Below are 17544 nucleotides of genomic sequence, written 5' to 3'. Positions count from 1 at the left end.
GATGGAATGTCGTTTGCAATGGACAGCATTTTTTAAGTGAAACTGTGAAAACTTTGCCCCCTACAGAGGACAAAAATCCATTGCTGGGTCTCAGGAGGATATCTGATGACCATGAAAAGATGACAAACTGCATTTTACACCAATTATTCACACTTATTTATAGGTTTAGTGGTTGAGAAGATATCAAACATTTTACATCAGTAAATTATTTTGGTCGATGGTGGATGTTCGGGTCCTTACGGGTTAAACTGCATCTGAAACTACATCTGATTAACTCGCAAATACTGAAAACAGAAGAAACCGCCTGGCTCTGTCCAGTCATAACAAAATGTGCAAAGCAGCACTGTTAAAGCTCTCTAATTAACACTCTGCTTTTAGTATGTTAATTTGTATAAAAACAAATCTAAAATTGACAATGTGCCAGTTTACTAGGGGTCATATGCTGGACAATTTGCCAAGAATCACTTTTTTATATTTGCTCGTTGTCTAGCAACCCACCTCTAGCAAAGAAAATTAAGGAATTAAAGTATGAAAGGGTCTTGTGCATTGACAGTTGCTGGTTCAAATCCCAGGAGCAAATGATATTATGTTGGCAGGGAAGGTTAATAAGTAATAGGTTTAGTCATAACGCAGCTGACAGGTATAAAATACGAAACAGGAAGTCGAGAAGAGAATACAGCGCTCTTGTCTGTTCTTGTGGAGTAAACAGAATAAAAATAAAACCCCCAAAAAGGAAGGAGTGTGTGTTTGCCCGTGTCAGGGGGGAGGCTGTCAGATGGGAGGGGGGAGGAGTCTTGCTGCGTCTACATATGTAAAGCAGCAGGGAAGCAGCAGCGTGTCAGACTGAGGCTCCGTCCCAACCTGAGCTCCTCTCTGCTCCCTCCAACACATCAATCATCCAAAACAGGGCCATCATGACCACACGGCATGCTGGGAGACGAGCACGCACACACAAACACACACATGCAACGTGCACTGAAGCAAACACACACAACAACAAACACATGAGGTGCTGCGGTAACATAACGTTTATGTAGAGGCACGAACACAGTTATGAAGTGAAACATGAACGCACATAAAAACCTGCAGATGAAGATGAGCGTGCACGACACAAGATGCCACGTGCACACACTTACAGTTCAGACTTACACACTCAGGCACGTGCACTAAGAGTCACACTCCTTCTGCCTCCTGGTCTCACACAAAGCACACAGACAAACAGAAATAGGTATCCTGTGCCCACAGGGTGCCCTCGCCCCCGACCATCTGTGACGGGTGCCAACACACAGTGGGTGATATTTACATGGAGATGCCCCCCCCCCCCCCCCCCCCCCAAACACACATACACATAAAAAATAAAAAGGGAAAAAAAAAAAGAAATACCCACAAAGGGCTGCTTGGATCGCTTGATCTCCCAAAACTCATTAAACATGCAGATATATGCAAATATATGCACCTCTAGAAATCCACCTTGGGCCAGAGAGAGTGAGAGGGTGTGTGTGTGTGTGTGTTGTTGTGGGTGAAAGTACATGTTTGTGAGATTGTGTGCGACTGTTTCCACTGCCGAGACTTTGACAGTGTGTCTGCCAAACTTGATGCCGTGTGTGTGTGTGTGTGTGTGTGTGTGTGTGTAGTCATGTGTTGTTACATTAAAGTGTGGAGATGTTGTTTTTACACTTGTTTACCAGCGACAAATCCTTTAGTGTGTTACAAGTGGTGCATCAAATGAATCTGAAAAGTAATAAAACTGAATCTACTTCTTCCAAAGATTAAATCTAAATGCACGTTTTTGCCTAACTCATGCTTGTATTACCTTTAACATAAGTCCATAATAAATACTTAATATACACTGACCCCATAAATTGTAGATTCTAATTCACTTTTGTTTAGAGCACATGTGGAACAAATTCTAAAACATTAATGCACATAATGAAAAAAAAAAAGGTAAATAGAAAACTCTGCCGGTTATTGCGGGAAATAAACAAGACTGTCTCTGCACTACTTCACATGATTCTTACATAAGTGGCACAGTTTTTGGTTCTATGTGATAATTTTCATATCAAAATGTATGTGAATGTATCTGAGGGGTGTATATGTGTGTGGGGGGTCATGGTATGGTCAGACGTGCACAAATGTTTGACTTCCCAAAATGTATTTCCAACTTCAACTTTGGATCTGTAGATGTTTTGGATGGATTTTATGCAACACATCTTTTCTCCCTGACATTAATTAAATTAATTAATGTATTCTTTATCTAATATTATATCGAAAAAGTAATATGACTTATGGAATATCTATCTATCTATCTATCTATCTATCTATCTATCTATGTAAGTAAGTGAGAAAAGTTTCTTTATAGAGCGCTTTTCACAGACAGGGAGTCACAAAGTGCTTTACAGTGCAAGAAAATTAAAATACTGTTTAAAATACAATTTAAAATGCAATTAAAACACAGTTAAAATATAGTTAAAATGTAATAAATATATTAAGTGTAATCGGTTTGTAGCAGCTCTGAGCCAGTTTGGATTTAAAATGCCTGCTTAAACAAGATCTCCTATCTATCTATCTATCTATCTATCTATCTATCTATCTATCTATCTATCTATCTATCTATCTATCTATCTATCTATCTATCTATCTATCTATCTATCTATCTATCTATCAATCTATCTATCTATCTATCTATCTATCTATCTATCTATCTATCTATCTATCTATCTAAAACTAAACTAAAGTGCAGGAAGTACAAGTGCTTTTTCCAACTTTTTTTCAGGTTAATTTCTTGAATAAAAGCACCGATCTCTACTTCAATTCAGATGCAGTCAAACAATCTGAAACACATCTATCAAAGGGACTAATCCTAACTTAGTGTTTTGTCTGCAGACACTGGTCAAACCGTGGTTATCTGGTTATCTGTTCATCACCGGCTGTGTTTGGTTTTTGTAGTTTACTGAGGAGACAAGCAGGGAGGAGCAGGACTGTCTGCAGACAAAGCGGTGGGGCTGATGATGGTAAATATATATGCTGTCAGTCATGGCCGGTAACGGTGGCTGTTTGTGTGTGTGTGTTCCAGTGTGTGTATAGCCACAGTGCTGCAGGCTAAATAGTGCCATTATATTTCTACAGCAGCGCTAGTCACAGTCAGCTGGAGTCTCAAAGTCCGCTGGGAATCAGCGATGTCTCTGCTCAAAGCCACCCTGCTACACACACACACACAAACACACACACATACACACATACACACCAACCCCCCCGGGCACGGCAGCATGGAATCAGGTGGGCTCGAAGGGAGCAACGTATGTGTGTTTACTGTATATTCCAGTGTGTTTTTCTGTGTGTGTATAAGCTGCATGTCTGTGTGGGACAAGGGCTTCTCCGATACTACAGCTCCCTCACGACTTAGTCTTTGAAATCCCTTTGTGTTGTGCAGCTAAAGGAAGGAAGTACGCTGTCAGTCAGAGTTAGCAGCCAAATCACTATGTTATTGTACACACATGATTCACACTAACTTAAAGCTTCAGTAATAGATATTTTTATACCAACAAACAGTGCTGGGGGGTTACTTCAAAACAGATTACAACACATGCAGTTAAATGGAATTTGTGTTATTTCCATTCCCATTACAAACACATTTTAGATACTATAGATTAAAAACCTACTTGTACAGTAGACATGAATATATACAGCAGTAGAAAACACATTCGTAAGATACATTACATTAAAAGTCATTCTTGAGCCATTAACCCTGTAAAGCCCGAACCATTAAATCACTGACAGAAAATTCCAGTTCTTTGAAACTGGAGCCTTTATCGGCCCTTCTGAACAATCAAAAACATTTTTTTTCAAATGTCAGTTTTGTATGTATGATTTTCAATTTTGTATATTTGATACATCGGGTCTCAATGCTCAATATTCTTATTTTTTAACAAACAAAAACATAATATAACACAAACATGTCTAACAAAGTTCTTCCTCCTTCCTCATTAATAACAGTCTTGTAGTGTCACTGGAAAGGCCTCTGGTGAATGAATTCCTCCCCCTGGTGGATTATCTGTGTATTGCATGTATCTAATTGTACACATCAGGTTTTTCAAGAAAAAAAATATCACACTGATCATGTAGAGGGCTTCAAAACTCATGTATCAAATATGATACGTTTGGCGTTATAGGGTTAAACCTGTGTTTTTCAACCTTGGGGTTGGGATTCCACGTGGGGTCGCCTGGAATTCAAATGGGGTCGCCTGAAATTTCTAGTAATTGATAACAACAAAAACTTACTAATAAAAATATATGGTGAGTTGAGAGACAATCACAAACAAAATGCATTTGGATTTTTACACTAATCTAAATTTTTCACTTCATTTAACTGTTAAAGACCCAGAACTATTTTTGCGGTGCTTCCAAAATCATTTGTCTCCACATTTATCACTAGTCATTCTAATATCAACCTCCGTCTTTTGCATTTTTCCGTTAAAATCAAATATTTTCATATATTGAACTTACTGATCATGTAAACAGTCGGAGTAAATTCAAAGGTTATTATATATTATATCTTAAAACTACTGTACAATCCTGTTACATAATGTAGAAATGCATACACAAAAGCAGTGTGTTGTTTTGTCAGGAACAATTAAGATCCAGTTTTTCTTCGATATTTAATTTCCACAGCATCAAGATAGAGTAAAAACCAGAGAACAAAGACGAAAGTTATGTGAATTTACTGTTTCATAGTAGGATACTTTGTTTTATTCTATAGCCCAAATTGTTGATTTGGAACGAATCCTCTCAGTAAATTCGTAAGTTTTTAAATCCCAGAAGGAATAATAAAGTAATCCCTTTTTAAAAAAATCTACTGCTTTAAAGAAAAATAACTGTCTCTTCTTTGCATGGTCATACTATAACTAGTTACAGATATTCATTTTGGATTGGGAACAAAGTGATGAACCAGTGCCGTTTCAGATGCTTTGAGCTTTAACCAATAACTTTACTGTTTTCTTTTACTTCTACTGCTTTCAACAATGCCATTTGCAGCTACAGTTCAATGGATTTATCACATTAAAAATTAGCTGTGCAGGCAGGATTAGTTTTGTTTGTTTGGGTTTTTAGGGTTTCTTCATTCAGCCAAAAACCCTGAAGTGTTATATTTTTAAGAATTTTACTTTGAGACACTGAAAACATATAATTACTTTGAGGAAAACTAAGTTAAAATGTTGGTGGATTCAAATAAAACGAACAAAACTAATTTCATTCATTTGCATCACCAAAGTGACCCTTTAAATTTCTGTGTGTTGTGACTGGATAAAAATAATTATACGATCATATATCCTATATTTTAGTGCTGCATAATGAGAAAACATTTTAGTTAGTGAGTTAGTTTAGTTTTATTTCGGGCACATAGAATCATCAGATAACAAAGGACCATACAACATGGTCAAACAAAATTTTTCGGCACTTGAAAAGGAGTGGGAAGAAGTATAACTTATAAACTCCCACCCCTTTTTACGAACTAATAATTAAATTAATTCTGCTTCCTTTGCTTTGTTAACACACTTTTTTTTTCTGTATATTTTTCCAACAACACAAAAATATCCATACAAACCATTCACATACACTTTTTTTTAGTCACCTCACAAACAATCAGATTCGCATAATCAACCGTTTTTAATATAAACTATAATATTTATATGCACTTCAAAAATTTACTATAAATACAATCATTAATAAATGTGATAATACCTCCTAATCATGATGGTCTGTATTAATTCATTACAGTAATATCTTGTTTTCTGCATTCTTCTATATTATAACTAGATATACACTTATTCAGATAATGTTCTATATTTTGCTATTAGAGTGGATTTATACATCCTTTTAAATGCACAACCTGAAGAAGACATAACAAAAATACACAGATATAAGTTGAGTGTAAGAATAAAAGAGAGGTGAAAAAGAAGAGTACAGCTGAAACAGGAGTGATCAGGTAAAGATCAGGGTCAAAATAATGATCTCTCTATGAATATCAATCAAGTAAATCCATTTTTTGTAAATTTTTTGATATTGTGAATTTAAAAAGAATTATGTTTCGCACTAAAAGCAAAAGTCTTCCTGTTTGTATTCGGAAAAATTTTAAGTTAAGAGAAGGAAATTATAATTTAAGAGGGATGTTTGTGTTTGAAACATGTAAAGTAAGAACAAATGTTAAAATAAATATCACTGTGTTTCTGTTATTGGTGTCAAACTATGGAACCAACTGAAGGATGAAGTGAAATTGTGTAGCTCGCTGTCGAGTTTTAAAAAAGCTTGAAGTTGTCAAATTCTCAAGGGCTATGGAAGTAAAATGATCTCTAAGTGAAACTGAGTATAGACTATTTGTTGTTGTTGGAGTTGGAGTAAGGATGGGAGTAGGAGAAGCAGAAATCAGCTTCTTCCTTGTACAGTTAGCAATTGTGTTAATTTTATGTGTTTTTTTTTAATATGTATGTGTTTTTGTACATAACTGAAATAAAAATATTCATTCATTCACTAATTCATATTCTGTCTAATAAGTCTCACATAGTAGTAGGTATTATATATATTTTTTATTTTTATATGTATGTGTTTTTGTACATAACTGAAATAAAAATATTCATTCATTCATTCATTCATATTCTATCTAATAACTCTCACATAGTAGTAGGTTTTATACATTTTTATTTTTATATGTATGCTTTTGTACATAACTGAAATAAAACCATTCATTCATTCATTCATTCAATCTTTCATTCATATTCTATCTAATATCTCTCACATAGTAGTAGGTATTACATATTTTTTTTATATGTATGCGTTTTTGTACATAACTAAAATGAAAATCAGTCATTCATTCATTCATATTCCAGCTAATAACTCTCACATAGTAGTAGGTATATATATTTTTTTATATGTCTGTGTTTTTGTACGTAAGTGAAATAAAAACATTCATTCGTTCATTCTTGTTCTATCTAATAACTCTCACACAGTAGTAAGTTTTACACATTTTTTATTTTTATATGTACATGTTTTTGTACATAACTGAAATAAAAATATTCATTCATTCATTTATTCATATTCTATCTAATAACTCTCACACAGTAGTAGTTATTACATATTTTTTATTTTTATATGTATGTGTTTTTGTACATAACTGAAATAAAAATAGTAATTCATTCATTCATTCATTCATTCATTCATATTCTATCTAATAACTCTCACATAGTAGTAGGCATTATATATTTTTTGTCGAATTCAGTAAATGATCCAGCCTGTTGTGGTTTAGATGCACACACTATGGAATAAGCACATTGTAGTGTGCAATATTGCTGGCAATATTGTCACTGATAAACATTAAAATCACTGAGCTGAGCTGAGGCACCACAGATGGCGGTAGAGCGAGCACTGTGGACAGCAGACATGAGAAATAAGAGAGAGAGAGAGACAGAAAGAGAGAGAGAGCGAGTGTATATTTCCAGCCCTGCGGTCTTGTCTCCTTCACAGCGCTGGAAGGTCAGCCGCGCCTCGAGCCATAACACTCGCCCCCTTTTCTCTTCAGTCCCGCTTTTATTCCAGCAGCACCACACCGCTCTTTGACAATTGTCATCATGACGAATCAATACAGACTCTCCACAGACCCTCCTCCCCACTCTGCTGCCCTTGAGTTTTTAAAAACTGATCCAGCAGCAGATAGTCCAGTTACAGGCTCTTCCCAGGGCCAATATTTTTTTTTTACAGTTTCCTGTTTCTCCCATCCCTCCTTGTGTCTTTCTTTTTTTTTTTTTTAATAGTCCTGCCTGTCCTCTCTCGTCTTGTCCTTTTGTTTCTCTCTATGAATCATTTTGAGATTTAATTGGCCCGGCTGCTTGTCAGAGGAGATTTTTATTTTTGGAGCCCTTCAGAAAACGTCCAGAATCATCAAATATCAACATAGGTGGAAATGTTGTTATCCTGTGATCCACGACGAGACACAGTTTTGTAGTCAGATAACAGAAGATTTAAGCATCTTGTGATTCTATTAGATAACAGGCAGCAGAGGGATGGGAAGATGGAGCGTTGCATGCTGGGATATTGTGTTGCATCAGCGTCTAAACCTCAAGGCCACCAGGTTCAATCACAATAAACACGCTAAAACTTAACAATCAATCAATAAATCGCATCGTAACCCAAATGCTAATCAGTGTCAAGCATTGCAATAGTTATCCCCAGATTTGTGTACGCCTCCCTCCGATCTAGATTAAGACTGTAAAACCAGGCGGCGTATATATATATATATATATATATATATGTGTGTGTGTGTGTGTGTGTGTGTGTGTGTGTGCACTGATTAGCGAGGTGCGATGGCATGCGGCACGTCAGATGCGAGTGTTAATTCGTGTTGCGAGCATCACGGTTACTCGTCTCGGTCCTCCGGTAATGAGCAACGGCGCCGTTATGTGGCTCGGCTTCACGGTGTTTCCTCCCCGTCTCTGCGACACACTGGGCCTTGGTAATTGGTCACAGAGGGGACAGTAAATCTGCACGAGGACGTGGGAGAGACACAGAGACGGAGAGCCAGAAGGAGCGTGTATGTGTGTGTGTTTGCAGGAAAAGGTAGGTGATAGAGGACAGAGGGTGGGTGTCTTTCATCTTCACAGCTTTTTCTCTATAAACCTCCGACTGTTTACAAGGACTGATGCCTATTTGCACACATACACGTACACATACATACACAGAGAGAGCCCCCACCACCACCACCACCTCTGCTGCTACCACCCACACGTATATACAGTAAATGACCTCAGCGCGCTACTGTCTGTGAGTATGGATTCTAATCAGACGTCTGCAGTATTGTGTCTGTCAAACCCGGCCAAGGTTACTTAACCTTCCAGTCTTAATTTCCCTTCCATTTTAGCTTCTTCCTCCATATCAAACATCAGCACATCTATAAGAAAAAAAAAAAAAAAAAAGGAAAAGAAGAGTGCGGGGAGGAAAATGAAGATTGCCATGCTTGGCTGAAGCTCGGAGATGAAAGTAGAGGATGATTCACATTGCTATGGCAAAATGAACTGAACCAAGCTGAGCTGAGCTATGCTGTGCTGGGCTATTTTTAAACTTCTATACACCCCGGCTACTGGAAGAGGACAATGTGAACCAGAGCAAATCATTTCTATATCACGAGAGAAGGCATATGCAATAGGGTTTCCAGGAGAGTATGAAAAGTAGTATATAAGTTCTGCTTAGATGCTGTTTTTGGTGCATTTAGGATCAGTTTTAGAAATTTGTCCCTGGTCTGAAAGTCATATCAAAGTCCATCAGAGTGCAAAGGAAGTTTTCGCTTATTTTCCATGTTTTCGAACTGAAGAAACAGCAAAAATAAAAAGTTGCAAAAGCAAAAGAAGTGCTTTCATCTTTTACCTGCAGGGTCCAGAGGCCCCGCGGATGCTCCCCCCAGCAGTGGACCGTCATCAGGGTCCAGTTTTTTAGTCCGGCAGTGGAGGCGTCGTTGGGCCGGGTGTCCAACAGCAGTGACACGGTGCCTCCTGGAGACTCGAGGCTCACGGAAAGGTCGCCACGGCACAGGGCGTTGATGCTTACCTTCACCTGGTGAGAGACAGGTGGCAAAGCATATAAAAAATAAAACAGGGAGGTGTAAATGTGAAGGAGGATGGAAGGATGTCAAAGGAGGAGCAGTGGGTAAACGTGATGTCCTCTCAGTGAGTGTGACTGACAGCGAACACATGTGATTTCAATATCAGGTGACAATATTAAGATTGAGAATGAATGAGGAACTGAAATGAAGCTAATGAAGTGGCCATGCGGTACACGCCCTGACGACTCAACTGCTGCATCAACCTTTATTGAAATTCAATAAAATACATAGAATTGCCATCACATGTATCATAACTAGTGGATAACACTTATGACACGATCAAGGTACCAGCCTCTGATTACGGATGTGTCATTCTGACAGTAGTAGGAAACTGCTGCAGTAACAGTGCTGCATTGTCTTCTAAGTTCAAAACAAAATCCAATCAGTATTATCTGAGACTGCCGGTGCTAGACAGATGGACATGACGCTCATCTGTCCATAACCTCCCAAAGATGAAGACAAAGAAAAACACGGACGAGAAAGATAAGAAACGGTGACAAAAATGGCTGAGAGGAGTATTAGCTAAATGATTTAAATAAGCACATGTACCCCCCACCCCCCCGATTCCCACTCAGTAAACACTCTCCCTGTCCCTGTTCATCACAAGCAGCACATCTGGTGTGACAATGGCACATCGCAGAGAGAGCCGCCAAGCTGCAAAAAGACTGACAGCCCGCTACTGTTTACGGCGTGTTACCACGGCAACACGTCCATCAATCACACCTCGCAGCGATGGCCTGACCCACGCTTTCTGCCAGGGAGCAGAGCCGCAAAGATGAAGCCTTTTCAATTTACATGCTGACACACTCCCGCTCTCTCTCCGTCTCCTTGCTATTTCACAAGTACACACACACACACACACACACACACACACACACCCAGATAACTCACATAAACCTGAGTGTGCACGTACACACACACACGTACAGTAGTTATGGCGCTGACAGAGTCAAACATAAACACATTTACATGGATGTGCCTGTACTCAAGAAAACAGAGTTTTGCCATTTTCTGCAAATGACACAGCCAACACATTACGCATCGCAGTATGATTCTTTTTAATCTCTTCTATGTCAAGATAAAACACATGACACAGAAACCTGAAAACAATTTGTATGAAATGCTCAAGCTTCCCTGGTTGTTGGCAGAAGTTACATTTTGGATGCACTATGAAGGCTATGAAAGAAAAGCTGTAAATAAGCAGAATCACAGTGCATAAAGAGCATATTTATTTAAAACTGAAGGTGCAAGCTGAAGTAGAAATATCCCCAAATTTAGCATATTTTCATGTTGGAAAGAAGAAAAAAAATGTTCGTGCAGTTTTATTTGTTCAAAAATCACTTCCAAACCTGAACATGCTCCAGAGTGTTGATCTCATTAGTCTGTCCGTGGCATGCATCTGATTGGATGTTTACACTGGCCACGCCTCCAGGAGAAATAATCCTGACCAATAAAACATCATCACATCAATCAAGTGCCAAACTTCCTCCTTGTGAGCTTATTAAACGCTCAAACATGTACTTTCCCTAATTCTAATACACACACAGTGAAACGACAAGAAGATAAGATAAAAGATGATTGATTCCTGTGGGAAAACTGCTTATTGAGGCTTATAAAATGATGAAATACAGCACAGAAAACACAATCTGAGAGCAGATATTAGACTATACACACATTAAATTAAACGCAGTCAGAACGCAGCAGCAGTTACCTGTTTGGATGCAGATTTGCGTTTTGTGAGCACGTTCTCTGAGGAGCGGCGGTTTGGAAACGTGCGGCCTGCTGCACCATGAGCCCTGCATCCAACACTCCGAAGCCATACCTGAAAAAGAAGGGAGCGTACCTGTGTTTATGTATACGTGTCAGTAGGGATGGGAATCGATAAGAATTTAACGATTCCGATTCCATTATCGATTTTGCTTATCGATCCGATTCTCTTATCGATTCTCATTGGGTGAGGGAATAAAAGAGTACAAATGGGTGTTTGCATTAATTGTCTTTTATATTTCCATCTCTGCACAGAAAATAGAACATATTCAGTATGTACAAATAATAATAACAGATGATGCCGGGCCCGTTTTCTCTTTTTTTTGGGGGGGGCCTGGGGGCTCGTACAGTGAAAGTGAAACTAAAGACTCTTTACTAATTCCTCTATTGATGCATTTCCACCATGTGGAACCGGTTCGATTCTGCCTGTCTCCCGTTGTTGTGCACCTCATTTCCTTTCCCCTACCTTCGGAAAACTGTATTTGAGGGGGTACGATGTTTGTTGCCTGCACCAGAACCAGAACTGGGCCTGGATGATGGCCTGGTGTTCACTCTGCTGCTAGATTCACAAGCGCTGCTAAGTAGTGAATCAAATGAATCACATGCTGTAGACAAATGTTTGAGCATAGTGGAGGGATTCCACCCTTTTGAAGAAATGAAAGCTTTGACAGTGTTCAACTGGACCTGGTGTCGTCTTTTTAGACCGTTTCTGCCTCAACGCCATGTTGGCTACGCTCTGACCAAAACAATGCAGCATACGCGTGACGTCATCGTGTATGTGCAACGAAAGCGGAATCGATAAGCAGAATCGTTAAGCAGGCAGGCAAACGATTCCAAGGAATTGAGCTACTGGGATCTGGTTCTCCAAAAGAACCGGTTCTCAATTCCCATCCCTATGTGTTGGGCTTCTATGCTTAGACACATGCGGATCGGAGGCTTTTTACGTGGGTGGCTGAATGTGCTGCAGGAGCATAGTAAGTGCTAATGGCTCCGACATGAGGAGGCAACAAGTCATTGACGAAGATGATGTTGTCCTCTGACACAATCACTTCCCGCTCTGTCTGGTCTGATGCTGAGGGCTGCTGCTTGTGCCGCCTGTAATTGCCTGGAGGATTGATTCTGAACAATGTGCCATCTCACGGACTGTAATCAAGCCTCATTATTCATTCTTTACCACCCCAATCTGGGTGCTGGAGACACAATGGCCGGCCCTTGAGCGTCCGTGCTGCCTGGTGACTGTATGACCACTACAGTACTTTCTGTCTCCTCCTGCCTATCTCCCTCTCCCTCTCCTTCACTTTCACGCTCCTGCTTCACCATCTCTTAATGTCTCTTTTGAATCGTTTTTTCCCCCCGGTTGCTCTTCCTAACAGTGCAGGCCTGCTATTCAGTGTTCTTTCCCTCTCAAACTTGTCCTTCACTCTCCTCCATCAAACCTGAATTTCTTGCATCAGAACTCTCCTCTGCTGCTTCAGTGATGTTGTAATCACAGTCCTTATACGTCTCACTTTGATTCTGCCTCAAATCTTTAATTTTCTTGCACTTTTGCCTTTCACTTCTCTCTTGTTAAAATCACAGTCCTCCGACGAACAGCAGCGACAACCTTCATCCTTACGAACCAACCCCCCTCCTGCCTTGTAGAAATCCAGAGGGGGTGACAAAGAGCTAATTTCTGCCATTATTACCATACAGACCTTATGCTGTTAATCTGCAATAAGTGAAATTCATTATCCTGATGACGGGGTCTCTCGGAGCAGCAGAGAGAGAGATAGAGACAGGGGGAAGGAGAGAGCTGATCAATAACTCAATCTGCCGCCCTGCATGGGGCTCCATCTCCTCTGTCTCAGACCGTCAGTGTGTCTGAGCAGAGGAGGCACAAGCGGCAGCACACACCGTCCCCGTCCTAACAGCACGCCGAGCGATCAATGGACACAATCTAATCAGCTGCTATCACCACCAATGACTTTTAGCATGTAGGCCTGAGCGTAATAGCATTAGGCGGACGGGTGCGCGGGGTCGAGGTGCGCTCGCCCAAGTTCAAGGTCATTCCAGGGGAAGATAGGAAGAGTTCGACGAAAACACTGATGACGACGGGTGAATGTACTGATACTAGTGAGACATTAGCTATTACGGATGCTGATGTCCCAATCTGGATTTTTTTGCTTCTGATCCAATCTGATTTTTTTGGGGAATAGTTTTGCCAATACTGATCCAATACGATCCGATACAGACTTTTTACAATGAAATTTCGATTTAAATTTGGAGTCATTATTTATATGTTATTATGATATTATTTTACTTGAGATCACAATTGGGCTGAATGTAGAACCTGAACTAAAACAAGTATGACACCTTTGACTCTTAATAACTTTAGTATAGTTTTTGTGCTTTCCAAATTCATACTGTGGGACAAATTAGAACCATATATTTTCCACTGCTGTAGTGTGTCTATGGACAGGTCTGTCCAGGTATTATATGGGGGTGTGTTCGGTGCCGTGCATTAGTGATGTGAAGCAGGTTACTGGCAGGTCGGGTTGGGGTGGGTCAAAAGAATGTCAGTTTATTTGCAGGGCGGGTTGGGTCGGGTCAAATAATTCCACAGAAGCCCCATGGGTTGAAAAAAAAAAACAGACTTGGGCATCACTACTGGACCTCATAATGAGTACAAGCGCAGAATGAAAGTGATACTTATAGATGCTTTACGAAGTCCTCTAAGCCTCCCGCTGTTGTGCAGCTTTTCCCCACTTCCGGAAACTTTAATCGGCCCGATCTCGTGACTAAATCGGATCCGATCTTCTAAAAAATCCCAGATCGGCTGCCGATACCAATCTGTAAATCAGATTGGGACATCCCTACCACGTACAGCTCAATTTGATCTCTAGTGGGCCACACCAGTAAAATAATAGCATGATAACTTATAAATAAACTCCAAAACTCCAAATTTTCCTCTAAGTTTTAGTGCAAAAAAGTAAAATGAAATTCTGGAAATGTTCACATGCACAAACTATCTTTTCATAAAAATGTGAATAACCTGAAAGACCTGAAATTTCTCAAGAAAAATAGGTGCAATTTTAACAAAACTATGCCACAACTTATCATTTACACACATGCATTACAGCTTACAGATCACAGTGGATCTACAAATACACAAAACATTTAGAAACAGGCAGGATACTGGTAAAATTTCAGAGTTTAGAATTTGGAGTTTGGAACTAAAATGACCCCTTGACTGTTAATATCTTCAGGTAATTTTTGCATTTTTTGCACAAATTCATCCGGCTTTAGGCCCAAAAATATTTGGCCTATACATTGTATGATGCATGGTTGTTCTAGAATGTAAAATGACTGTGATCCAAAATGTTGCCCATATTTCATGCATCGTGCAATTTCTGAATTTTGCCGCTAGGGATCTCTCAATTGAAACAATAATAAAAGGTGTAGAAGTAGACATCCTGAACTAGCATTGGATCACGCCGTTGAGAATCTGATGAGAATCCCAATGTAACTCAAACAGGTAACGCATTAAGATTTACTCACAATAGTGTGTGAAATACCTTAATGTTAATACTAGGGATGGACATTTTAATTACTTTTTGAAGTTGAACAATCAATCCAATTTAAGTTGATTGGTTGTGACATCATGGCTAACACATGCCCTCCCCCCAAACCAATAAAAAAACATGACCAAACAAAGTATGGATGAACTACAAGTAGACCACTTTAAACAGTTTTTTAGGCTTTACTTTGCATTTCTATGAAGTAAAATATAAATCTACTCCCAGCTTGACCAAAAATTTGTCGACTCTTGAAAAATGAAGTCGACTATGCTTACAGTTTTCTCTAAATGACTAATCGAGTGTTTTTGCACATCCCTAGTTAGTGGCAACAAGTTAGGTGAAATAATGAGAATAAAATTGCAGAGTTTAACAGCTCTCAGTAACAATCAATATAGCATAAATACACAAATCAATAACATACACCCAGTCATTTACAGAAAAATGTCCGTATTATACGTTTAACTATACTCACTGTTTTCTGGAAAGGGTCTGTTTCATTTATACAAAACTAAGTCACAAATTCAACTGGAGATTCACACTACATCCTTAATAAAACCCAAAAGATAAACTTTAATGACTCTCAGACTCTTATTAGAGGTGACATCTTTGCCTTAAATTCTGAAGAGAACAGGAAATGTGAGGTGTGTCATAAAAGCCCATTAGAGGAATCAAACCGGGGCAGCAGAAGAGGTCTGAAATCTTCAAATCCCATGGAGACATGATGATTAACAGTGATTTAGAACAAGTATTATGTCATATGCGTGTATTTTGGTGTCTTTGGGCTTTTTGTATCTTAATTTCTTCAGGACAGTAAATAAAAGATAGGTGAGTAGAGAGATAAACCTGAATGATTTGCAAAAAAACCCCTCTTGGACCTGGAATAAAACTCAAAATATAGTAGTTTACGGTCTGGGCTGAATTTAAGTATAATTCCTGTTTGCTATAGAGTTAAAAAAAAAAGCTGACAGCATGCTTACTTTTCCAAAGAATAGTGTGGGTGAATACTGTCTACACTGCCCTGCTGCCTCGTACACTGTAAAATCCATGATAATACAGTCCTTAACTAATAACACTGGCTAAAAGCCACCATGCCCAGCTGCTTTAGTGAATTACTTAACCTTTTACAAAAATGACAACCTGTCTTTATTGATCAAATAGGTTTAACACTACATTATAACTGGACACATGTCAAGAACAAACAAGAGGCATTTGAACCGACTGTGGTCAATATTACCTGATAAACCTCATGTTATGGTAATAGAGAAAAAAAACTGGATTCATTTTTGCCACTTTATTTGCTCTTGATACATTTGTCACCATTAGACTATATTCAAGGTATTCAATCATACATCCTTCTGGGGTCTTTAAACATAGACACCAGGAATTATTGGACAATACTTATGCGTACATCATTTCTACTACGAACATACTCTGGTTTCATTTTCTGATTTGCCTACCTGTGATATAGAAGTGTAGTAAAAACACAGCACTAACAATAGATCACCCAGAGTTTTTACATTATGGGAAAACTGATACCCTGACTTCTCATAAAACTGAAACTGTTGGCGACCGGGGCGTGCCACCGTGCTCCCTCTAAGTGATTAAATACCCCCTCCCCGCCCCACACACCTTAGCGAGTCCGATGCACCCATTAAATCCTATAGCTTCCACAGATCGATCGGGTCAGCCCCGGCTCCGTGGCCATAAACGCGCTCAGACATATATCTGACAGAGAAAGCTGCAGGAAACAGGTTTACCTACGATAGAACATGATGAAAATGACAGATTTTATGTCCCCTGCTATGTCAATGAAACACCACCGCTGAGCTGAGCTGCTTTTCAAGAAGACTCCCCTGGCCTATTCAGCCATCTCATCATCAGAAGCAAAGAACGAAAGAGGGAAGACTCGGAGAATTTTTAGGAACGTGTGCAGAACAGGAGTCATATCTGCGGTGACGCTGCAGTGTAATCGCAGCGCTCGGAAATTCTCTTGGATGTGATTAATACTTCTGAATGTACACCACAAAAGGATGGTAAGGATTAGAATGCTGTCGGGACAAAGCCATCTTAATGTAATGCATATCAAGCAATTAGTCAGAAATCACAGTCGTCCAATTTTCAACTTGTTCTCTCTCCACCTCCTGCGTGGTCGGAGGGAGGTTGAGCCAAGCCGACTACTGAGTGACAGCCGATCTTCTGTCCACGCAGCACGAAGCATGTTAAACCCCCGACCCCCCGCCTCCGCACATATCGAATCTGCGGCCCTCGCATTTTCTCCATCCACTTTCACTCCTCGACGGCGAATGCCCCCGCAAACTCTACTCCCTCCTTCTTTTTTATCCATTAGGATGAAGGCCACTCCTCCCCACCTCTCCATGGGGCCTCTTTGTAACTGTCGAGGAAGCCTTTTCACTTTTTTGTTTTGCGGGCCTTCCCAGGTCCTTTCTCTGTTGATATTCACACCATCTGCCAGCAGCGGAGGAAGGTGCACACAAACTCAACCAACACTGCGACACCCAGATCTCCAGGGTCGAGGCGTTGGCTTCGTCTTTGCGCATGGCGTTAAAACACACTTCTAAC

General features: G+C 39.6%; 1 protein-coding gene across 4 annotated transcripts in view; it reads right to left on the bottom strand.

The window, feature by feature from the left end:
- LOC115436361 (endoprotease bli-like) overlaps nt 1–17544 on the bottom strand; it is a 313286-nt gene that overhangs the window by 30195 nt on the left and 265547 nt on the right. For all 4 annotated transcript variants that reach the window (XR_003937806.1, XM_030159218.1, XM_030159217.1 and 1 more), the window contains 3 exons: nt 11352–11462; nt 10990–11083; nt 9406–9591 (listed from right to left, as the gene is read on the bottom strand). Coding sequence is in view for 3 of the 4 variants with exons in the window: in XM_030159218.1 (XP_030015078.1) it covers nt 9406–9591; nt 10990–11083; nt 11352–11462 (391 nt within the window). In the remaining variant the exon portion in view is untranslated. The remainder of the gene's footprint in view (nt 1–9405; nt 9592–10989; nt 11084–11351; nt 11463–17544) is intronic.

The sequence above is a fragment of the Sphaeramia orbicularis genome, chromosome 16, assembly GCF_902148855.1.
Source record: "Sphaeramia orbicularis chromosome 16, fSphaOr1.1, whole genome shotgun sequence".
Classification (NCBI taxonomy): Eukaryota; Metazoa; Chordata; class Actinopteri; order Kurtiformes; family Apogonidae; genus Sphaeramia; species Sphaeramia orbicularis.
Note: the sequence above shows the minus strand (reverse complement) of the source record. Positions and strands in the feature narration are given on the sequence as shown.